Consider the following 10641-nt stretch of genomic DNA (forward strand, 5'->3'; position numbering starts at 1 on the left):
CACACAGTAAGATACAAGAGAGACACAACTAGGAAACAGATGAATAAACATGGAGACAAAACTTGGCACACATGATAGACATGGCAGACTACACAGGGAAGCACAAACGGGAACAGACTAAAATGAACAAAAGCCTAAGAACTAGAAACTAAACTGAAACTAAATGCCACATGAGAACATAAGAAACATAGAAACACTGGGTCATGAAACCAGTACAATGACACTTCTGCCAGCTGGCTACACCTAGAAATTATGTCCATAAAAATACTGAACAGAATCAATGACAAAGGGCAAGTCTGGGAGAGTCCAACACTGACCAGGAATGAGTCCGGACCAAGCTCTTACAACGATTGTATAAGGATCGAATGGCCGAATGGAGAAAGATAGGAGGAAAAAAAAATGTAAAAAGCCATCACTTGTACCCAGCTGTCTTACCCTTACTCCTATCCCAAACTAAGATTATTGTACTCGGAACAAAAAAATTAAAAAATATAGTGTCTAACCAGATGCTTACTTTAGATGGCATTACCCATCTCCCCAAGATATGTTCGGTGATCATATTAAACAAATCTCTAAAACTAGAAACATCCTGTTCATGCATTTATTATTTCTAGGATGGACTATTGTAATTCTGTATTATGTGCTATGATTCACTTTAAATCCTTACTAAAACTCTTCAAATAAACCATTCTTTTGCAAGTGATCATATAACTGCTTGACAACTACTCTAAGAATTTTGAAATAAAAGGAAAACAAATTAGGATGATGAAGAGAGATCTTTCCACAAACCCAGCAACAGACAGAAGAAAAGATATACATAATGTCTCAGGAAATATCTAACAACAAAGTGTTTAATGCAATTGGTTAGACAGATATAAAATCTACTCACTCAGTTAAGTGTGTCAGTGTGTCTTATACAGTATCTGCTATATAGAAATTTTAAAGCTATGACACAATACAAGCACAATATCAAAATAAGGCGTCAATAAGAGATCTTACACCCACATCCCGTTACTATGTTATGTGTAAGAAAACTCCTAAAAAGTGCTATGCTAGTGCTAAGTGCTAAAAAAGTGTCTTCATTGTTAGATGCAGGAAACATAATTAATATAATTTGACCGTTAACTGAAAGTGTATGAATCCATGATGAATCCATGACAGCCCCCCCTCTACACACACTCACACACACCATGACATGAAAGATATGATGTAGGTCACAGAGGCTACAGACTCATCATGGGGCAAACCAAGTCTGGATTGAGGGGGGATATGGTATAGGGAGTGCATATGGTTGATTCCCACATGCTGTATATGATAACTAAAATGCTATTATATTTTTCAGAATGTTGTTTCTGCATCTAATTAATTTTTACTCTTTTATTTAATCTAAACTTTGTTTACTTGAATTACATCTCAGATCAATTTTATGTTTGTTTTGTGTTCACTCTAATGTTATTTACTCTCAGGTCTCTGTTAATAATAATCTTTATAAGAGTTTTATTCATTTATTTGTTTGATTAACGATAATAAGAAGGCAGAAAAACGACGAAAAAAGAAGCGAGGATCCGAAGGAGGGAAGTATCGTCATCATACCATCCTCACCTTCAGTGTGTGTTTCGGATAGAGTGTGCGTGTGTTTCATTGTGTTTGTGCGTCTCTGGTGTCTTTCACTCCGATGCGGGCTGTTTTGCTTGGGACTCTGACTGAAGATGTAAAAAGAAAAAGGGGGAAAAGTGTCTGTGTTATCAACCTTGTCTTCAAGCAATAGAAACTTTGTTTAGCTGTTTTAGCTGAAATTAAACCGAAGCGGATCGTCGTGAAGTCGTTTTGCGTTCATTTGGTGTGAAGAGGAGAACTCCGTTCATCTGAACTCAGGTCAGTTTGATCAAATAAATGGAATTTTAGAGATTTAAAAAATCGCAGACAGTTTTTATGAAAATCCTCAAAAGGCAGTCGTGCAGTAACTTAAGTACTTTATAATATGAACAAGGACTAACCAACCGATTTCACCAAACAGGGAATCACCGAGAAAATATTTCATTAATAATTTGAAACCTTTTCTATAAGTAGTCTTGTAAGGCGCGACCGTTAGAAATGCGAGGACTTCTCTTAAGACGAGCATCTCTTTAACACTGACAAAACACATCTGAGAGACGAGTTTCTGAACCAAAACCAATTTCTGGGCTTTAAAGTGTTTTTTAAAAGGATGTTTGTTCGCTTTTGAGCTACAAGACACCAACATTTTTTCCATTTCCTTTATTAAAGCTATGCGTTCAGTTTGCAAACAAAATCACCGTTTGCAAATAAATGATCCGTCTAAACACAAATCCGGACGAATGTAAAAATCCTCAGTTTATGATTCTGAACAAAAAATAGGAAAAACATATCACCATGCCTCAGTGCATTTAGAGCGTTCAAATCACCAAAATGCTAGTTAGGTTACAGTTATAATTCCAATAATTAAACAACATGTGACCTATAATATATATATTGTCATATGTTGTGATATGCTGCTGTTTGTTTGTTTGTTTGTTTGTTTGTTTGTTTGTTTTTAAGCTTTTTTGGGGGGTGGGGGGGGGCGGTGATGACACAGCAGAAAAAAGGTAAAGTATTAGTTGTAAAGTAAGTTGTAAACAAAAAAAAAAAATCTTTTGACACATCAGGAATGACAGATTACTCATTTGGTGGTTTCTTTTATTTGGTGTTCCATATATTTTTGGTTAAATTAAAATCAAATCTCAGACTCAAGAAAGCAAAGTTTATACAAAGCTGCACAATTCAACATTTCTTTTTTATTTAATGATTAAAAGGTAAATATAACAAAATATACTGTAATGTTGTGTTGTACTGTATTTTAGGCATCTTTCTCTTAACACATCAGACTGAAGAAAGACTTGAGATTTGCTGTTCATTTTTGTTTTCATTTGTTGCATTTTTTTTAACTCTAAAATGAAAGATTTTCTTACAATATATATTAAAAGTAGTTTAGTTTTTTTCTGATCTTTGCTCTCAAACCAGCTGATTAGGAGCAGCTAGGTTGATGAAGCAAGCTTTGTATGTCATCTGAGGTTTCATTAGCTTATGATTCTAAAGGATACTTTTAGTTGAGTATTTGTATGGACTTACAGTTTAAATGACTTGAATTTAAGTTGCTTACTAAAGATTAGTCTCTGTTTTGCTGGATCACTATTTCATCACAAACTGAAGTGACATTTTTTTTTTTTGTTCTGGCTCTCAGTGAACAGTTTATAATCAAAGTGCATGAGAAGGGTTCTGTAGAAGAATATTTCTGTAGTGTAGACTCTGCTTTAAGACTATTTGTTGTCTAATATGCTGATGTGAGACCAGTTATTTATGTTTTTTTGTTTCTCTCTGTAGGGCCATGTCACCATTCAGCTGGACTCTCTCTGCTGTTCTTCACAGTTACTACCAAACATGAAGGACTAAAGTCTGAGGACGCGGTGCCCCCTGCTGGACTAGTGCTGCAGATGGAGGCCATGGCTGAGCCCAGCTACTCTGATCTGATTGCCAAACACTACAATTACACCGGCAAGTTCCGGAAGACGGAGCAGGACTCAGGTCTGAAGGCTGATTCTGTGATCTTCATCATTGTGTGCTGCTTCATCATCCTAGAGAACATCCTGGTCCTGACTACAATCTGGAGGACCAAGAAGTTCCACAAGCCCATGTATTACTTCATTGGGAACCTCGCACTGTCTGATCTTCTGGCTGGTGTCGTCTACACTGCCAACATCCTACTGTCGGGTGCCAATACCTACAAGTTGACACCCACCCAGTGGTTCTTCAGGGAAGGCAGCATGTTTGTGGCACTGGCGGCCTCTGTCTTCAGCCTACTTGCCATTGCCATTGAGCGCCACCTCACCATGCTGAAGATGAAGCTGCACAACAATGGGAACACCTTCCGCGTCTTTCTACTCATCAGCACTGTGTGGATGATCGCAGCCGTTCTAGGCGGTCTGCCGGTGATGGGCTGGAACTGCATCCAGAGTATGACACAGTGCTCCACCGTGCTACCACTCTACCACAAAGCCTACATCCTGTTCTGCACCACTGTCTTCAGTATCATTCTTATGGCCATTGTGGTGCTCTATGCCAGGATCTATGCATTGGTCCGCACTCGTAGCCGCAAACTGGTCTTCCGCAAAGTGTCCAATGGTCGCAGCAATGCCAGTGCAAACAGTAAGAGTTCAGAGAAGTCAATGGCACTCCTGAAGACAGTCATCATCGTTCTCAGCTGCTTCATTGCCTGCTGGGCACCACTCTTTATCCTCTTGCTGCTAGATGTGGCCTGTGAGACGCTAAGCTGCCCAATCCTCTACAAGGCAGAGTGGTTCCTGGCGCTTGCAGTCCTAAACTCTGCCATGAACCCACTCATCTACACGCTGACCAGCAACGAGATGCGGCGTGCATTCCTAAAGACACTGTTGTGCTGTACTGCCTTCATTCGACCAGGCACCAAGCTCACAGGACCAATAATGGGGGCGGAGTTTAGCCGCAGCAAGTCTGATAACTCCTCTCATCCCAACAAGGAGGAAGTGGAGTACTCACCAAGGGAGACAACCGTAGTGTCTTCGGGGAATGTCACCTCATCATCTTAAACATGCAGGACAAACAAGCAGATGTACAGGGTCAGATGAGGAGTACGTGTTTGTACACAAAATACATGTGAACTCTGCCATGTAGCCAAGTCACGAAACCTCCAGCTGACCAAGACTCACAGACTTTCAGACTGATTGGAAAGTAAAAGAGGTCCAGACACTGTTTGTAGTTCAAAACCGTCATGTCACAGCACCTACTGGAGAGTCAGTGGCTGTAACTCCTGTATGCTGGGATGGATTGTGTTTCATCTCATCTGCTTAATGTGGATCATTGTGGTCCTGCGTCATTCAAGACCTGGTCAGAACATAAAGTGCTTCTTCAGATTTTATACAGATATCCAGACATGCTGATACACAGCATTTCGCTGCAAAATACACTTTACCAGACAGTCAAAGCATGATAAAATAGTGACTTATTGATGTGTTTTGATGCATCAAGGTTAATTTTACTGAATAACACTTACAAAATACATAGAAAGTGATCCACATAGAGGAATCAGACTTTATACTCACCTTCTAAGAACAACTAGAACATGTAGCACTTACTATCAGATGTTTAAAATATGAAAATGAATGAAAGAAAACTGTCCTCTATCCCCTTTTACCTTCCCATACAGGGACACACTTATGAATGCAGAGCTCAGCTGCTTTAAACAACAGTTCATTTTTCTTTAATCATCATGAATAAATCTTTCACCAATGCTTTATTATTGTTCCACATATGAAGTCTACTCTGCTCAAAAAGAAAAATAATATTGAGGCAAACTTTACTTACCTATTAAAAAAATCACATAAGTCATGATTATAAATAAAATCAGTTTGTTACTTAAACAAACTATTTTTAACCCCAATTTTCAATTAAACTGTAATTGTATTTTCCTGTTAATCATAAGTAACTTGCCTTCCATGTATTTTAAATTCAATTTTAAAAACCTCAATAAGGTGGAAATGTTCAGATAAAGGGTCAAATATAATTCATTTGTCAACTCTTTGAATTTATTTACTTAAAAAAAAAAACACACATTTTGATCATTTTTGATCTTGTCAAATTTTCTTTTCCCAAAATGATGCGATTCTGTCAGAATTTTGTTTCTATTTTTAGAATTTTGTTTAATTTTAATATTGTTATAGAAATGAAATGGTCTTAAAACCACAATAGAGCCTTACCAGAAAATGGCTCGAAAGGCAAATAACTAAATAAACAAATAATCAAATAAAGAAGTCAGAAGTCTTAAAAAGTCCAAATTTGTTCAATCTATAATAACAATAATAATAATTAATAAAGACAAAGCACAGAAATGTGAAACTTAGAGTTTTGTCTTGGTCATTATAAAAAATACTTCTTTAAACCATCACCAATATTGTTATTTAGACTATTGAGTTTATTGTAGTATAAAACAAACAAAACATTTGGAACATTAAATATTTGACAAAATATTGTTATAAAAATTATATTAAAAATACTAGCCTCATCTAAAACCCTTCAATAAACACTATCTATTAAAAAAAACCTCAATTAGTTAAAAATCTATTTTCTGTCCAAGAAGCAACTGAACTCTGAATTCATGAATATTTTTGATGTGACAAGAATTAACTGTGCAAAAGTTGTAGAAAACTTTGGGTCAGAATGTATTTTCTGCTTTCCGTCTGTGTTCCCATTGTTATTAGTAGTGATGTCAGTGTATTTTAATTATTTTAAAGCTGAAAGGAAAAAATGTAATTTCCACATTTCCTGTAAATTTGTCGGGTAACTATCTTCAAAAGAACATATAATCTTATTGAAAGCTATGAGTAGGATGCAAACTGGTCTCTGTGATGAGACGATTTTTGCAATTTTAGGATTTTTCTTTTAAATTTGCTGCTAAAATGCTTACAGAGAAATGTGCCATTTTTATCATAATGATTGTGTTTAGTTATTGACAGGAATGGGCGTTCATGCCAGTCGTTCTCTGTTACCAAGATCAACGGTCCCTTCCAACTTCTCTCATCCTTTATCAGGAGCAGATGAATTAATTAATTAATTAAATTTTGTTTTATCAAGAACATTGACACAGTCCAAGCTGACCTGTGCATTCTTTAACTCCCAAATGTTGAGTTGATGGGTTTTTTTTTGGTTTTGTTTTGTTTTTTTAGCAATTAATAAAGACAGAAATAGAAACATGCTGTTTTTGTTCTTAACAAATAACATCTGAAAGGCTGCAAACTGATGTTACAATTTCCAAAAGAAATTCATATACAGACAATACAAAGATTAGGGGTTAGGGGAGGAAGACAGGACAAAAATATGATGTAGAAGAAAGCCAGAGATGATCAATAACTAATAATTAAATGCAGTGAGTGAAAAGAGGTGGGAGAAGAAGGAATGCTCACTGCAACAAGGGAAGCCCCCCAGCAGCTTAACTCCCATTCTACTTTTAAACATCCTGGGAACCACAAGGAAGCCAGCAGTCTGAGGGTTAATTGGGGTGATATGGTACTATGAGGTCTTTCAGATAAGATGGGGCCTGATTATTCAAGACCTTTTATGTGATGAGAACAATGAAAGAAAGGAGAAGGAAGAATTATTTACACGAATGTGATTGAAATTTTAACCAGTTGTTCAGTGATAGCTTTTTTTTCTGTAACAGCTGTACTATACTGTGTTGTCAATGTAGCCACCACTCTCTCTTTTTTTAATCATTCATTTTAGAATGAAAAGGGTATTCCTAATTTATCAGTTTCCTTTTTATCATGAACCACCAACATTTCCACTTTTCTTGAGCCATTAATTTGAGGTTGTTAATTAGTTTTTACCAGTTAACAGCTATCCTTATTTTAACAAACAGTTACAACCCTTTGTTCACACACCAGTTTTAGTCATGTAAACCATTTATAATTAAACTTTGAATTGTTGTTTTATCCATGATTGTTGCAGTCCTCTTGCCTGAGAAGTCTAGGGGAGCAATGGAGCGTAAAACAGTGTCAGTAACACAGTAACAGTAAGTGTTAACAGACCAAACCATAGACTTAGCCTCCAAACGAATTAGCCATTGTGTCAAAAGATTTTTTTAAATTTTATTATTATTATTATTATTATTATTAATATTTTTATTTATTTATTTTACAATTTTACAATTAACTATTTACAATTAACTTACACAATGAAAATGAATAGGAGAAGAAAAGGGAAGCAAATTAACACCAGGGTCTCCTAGGCCAAAATCTCCGACTGTTAATAGAAAGTACACAAACACTATTCTCAAGATTGAAACCAAAGATATATTGCCTGAGGTCCTTGGGTGGCCTCAAAACAGGAGAAAAAAGTACATAAATAATAATGTCAGACAGCCCCTAACAAGCTTCCGCTAATAAATAAATGAACCACTTTACCAAACCAGCTGAACAAACAGGTCCCACAAATGTGCTGCCTTTATCTTGTAATATCACTTTAAGTAAAAGCAGAACTACTACAACTACTATTACTACTACATGCACGTAGTGGGGGACAAGCAGAGGAAGACAGCCGTAGTGGTAGACGTAGTGATACCGAATGACAGCAGCATCAGGAAGAAGGAAGACGAGAAGCTGGAGAAGTACCAGGGCCTCAGAGAAGAGCTCGAGACGAGAAGATAACAGGTAACATGGGTGCCAGTGGTAATTGAAGTGCTATATATATATATATATATGATGGATTGATAGATTTTTGATCCCTTTCGCTCTGTCTAGAGAGACAGAGCGAAAGAGAGAAAGGGAGGTAGAGAGATGGATAAAAATCAATTACACTTGATGTATAGTCTGGTTCTCAGCTTGTCTTTTGCTTCAGAGTGTCATTGTTAATGAGATTCACTGACTATCCCAGCTGCTGATCCCTGACTTCTAAGAAGGGGGTTGTCTCTGTGAGCCTACAGGGAGAGATAAATATAACTAAAACCTTTTCCTCTGATTGGAGGCCCAGTCGATGGTCAGCTGGTGCCCTGCATCTAATCCAGACTGATCTGAAGTCTGTTAGGTCAATACTTAATGTTATTTTTCATCCATAAAAGCAATCATGACACAGAACATTACAAAGCATTTATTTTCTCAATCACCCAGGAATGGGCCAAATAAGGTTTCACAAACATCTAAGATTAGGGTATAATATGGGCTGAAATGATATTGAGGAAGTGCTTTGCTAGTCTCTAAAAAAGAAGTTTTACCTCCATCATGGAACCACAAACCATCACATTTCATCATCATGTTAGCACATCTATAGAAATTTGACAGTATTATTGAACCTTAAAAGGTTAATGGTCCAGAAACTAAAACATGTTAATATTTCTTGAGCAGAAAAACACTTTTTGAAACCAGACCTATTTCAGTGATAAGCTATCATTAATTCTTTCAAGAATAAGTCTAAAACTATTTAAAGCAGATGTAGGCCTTATAACACTAACACTGATTAAAAATTACAACCACTATCTGAAAAACCTTTCATTTTAAATTGTGACTTCATTCATCTTTTCTACATCCATTTTGGGTCTTCTAACTAAAATAGGAGAGTAGGAACATAAATGCCATCATTGCCAGACCTGACCCACATCTGGCTGACATACACCCTGCCATGACACCAGTCAGTCAGAAGTGCCAGTATGATGCCGGATCTGGGCCAGACCTGTTTTCTGTGAGCCTGGGCCACATAAACCAAACCACAATTGGGCCAGATGTGGTATGCCATCACATAAACAGAGCCATCTACGGCAGGCCTGGCCCATATCTGGATGACATACCACTTACCATGCCAGAAGTCAGCCAGCAGTGCCGGCTTGACACCAGATCGGCCCAGACCTGTCTGCTATGTGGGTTACCTCTCATTACATCTGAGAAAAGGTAAAAAGACTTAACATCCAGCCTTTTATGTTTAAAGCAATACGGAGTGCTTAACAGAGTTTATCTAAATGTGCTTTTGCTAATAGTAAATCATTTCTGTTCTTAATAAAAGATATAATCAAAGTATAGTTTGAATTAATATTATGAATGAGAAATGCAGTTTAAGTGATGAAAATGTCTTTTCTAATGTCTTGATTTTGTTTGTGTAGACCTGATTCATAGACCGCGGAAGATTAGTGTCTGTGTGTGGCTGCAGGAATGTGAAAAGATAAGAAATGTGTCTGCGGCCATCATTATACATGATTCTGAATGAGAGAAATGGTATTAAGTGTGTTGTAATTGTTAAACACAGAATCATAAGTTGTATGTCATTTTGCTGATAGTTAGTCATGTCCAGAATCAAAGACTGACTGACCCAATATAGACAATATCTGCACTATCCAGTGTCCAGTGTTTAGTGGGTGAATATCAAACACTTGTGCTATTTAACTCACCAGATCAAAGTCAGAAAGTTTAATTGTCTGGATGCTTTAAGATGATTAAAAGGGGAGGGGGAGTATTTCTGATATCTGTTACATCATTCATCACTTCTGACAGTAATTTTGAATCTTAGCAAGGTCAGATGACTTTGAATGAATTAATCTGTTGTCAGAGGAAAATATGTTGCTTATTATATTCAGTTTAATCTGCCTTTATTTCCAAAAACAAAGAAGAAGAAGAAGAAGCAGGAGAACTAAAAGATAAAACCAATTTTTTGTGACCTTTCATGTCCAAATACATGAACTACATGGTGGGTACTGGATGTACGTTAGGGGCTGAAAGCACTCAAGGGGCCAACCACCCCTACATGAAGGCGAATAAGCAGAAACTCTGCCTGATACCCTGTCACAGAATTCTCCTCTCTAGACACAATGTAGATCACATTCTTCTCTTGCATAAGAACACAAAGCCTTAATCTGGTTTTCCCATCATATCCTGATTATGAAGACTATATGCCTTTTTGCACCTCCCTATCTTTATGTGTTCAATACTTTTTCCCTGTGTCATTTCACATTATTACGCATAGTTAAATTTATGGACATCTATGGTTTCATTTGTTTGTATGTTTGGATTTGAAAGTCTGATAAGAAGGACCCAACACACAGGCATTTTTTTGCCAGGCATTTTACAACACAGT

General features: G+C 36.8%; 1 protein-coding gene across 1 annotated transcript; it reads left to right on the plus strand.

The window, feature by feature from the left end:
• Window positions 1–1497: 1497 nt before the first annotated feature.
• s1pr1 (sphingosine-1-phosphate receptor 1) lies at window positions 1498–7517 on the plus strand. The gene is made up of 2 exons (XM_063460181.1): window positions 1498–1875; window positions 3379–7517. The coding sequence occupies exon 2, from the start codon at window positions 3489–3491 to the stop codon at window positions 4617–4619; it is 1131 nt and encodes a 376-aa protein (XP_063316251.1). The 5' UTR covers window positions 1498–1875; window positions 3379–3488; the 3' UTR covers window positions 4620–7517.
• Window positions 7518–10641: the final 3124 nt, after the last annotated feature.

Source organism: Pelmatolapia mariae, linkage group LG17 (assembly GCF_036321145.2).
Source record: "Pelmatolapia mariae isolate MD_Pm_ZW linkage group LG17, Pm_UMD_F_2, whole genome shotgun sequence".
In the NCBI taxonomy this organism is placed as follows: Eukaryota; Metazoa; Chordata; class Actinopteri; order Cichliformes; family Cichlidae; genus Pelmatolapia; species Pelmatolapia mariae.

Coding starts and splice junctions, on each gene's coding strand:
- s1pr1 (XM_063460181.1), top strand. CDS start 3,489: ATGGAGGCCATGGCTGAGCCCAGCTACTCTGATCTGATTGCCAAACAC.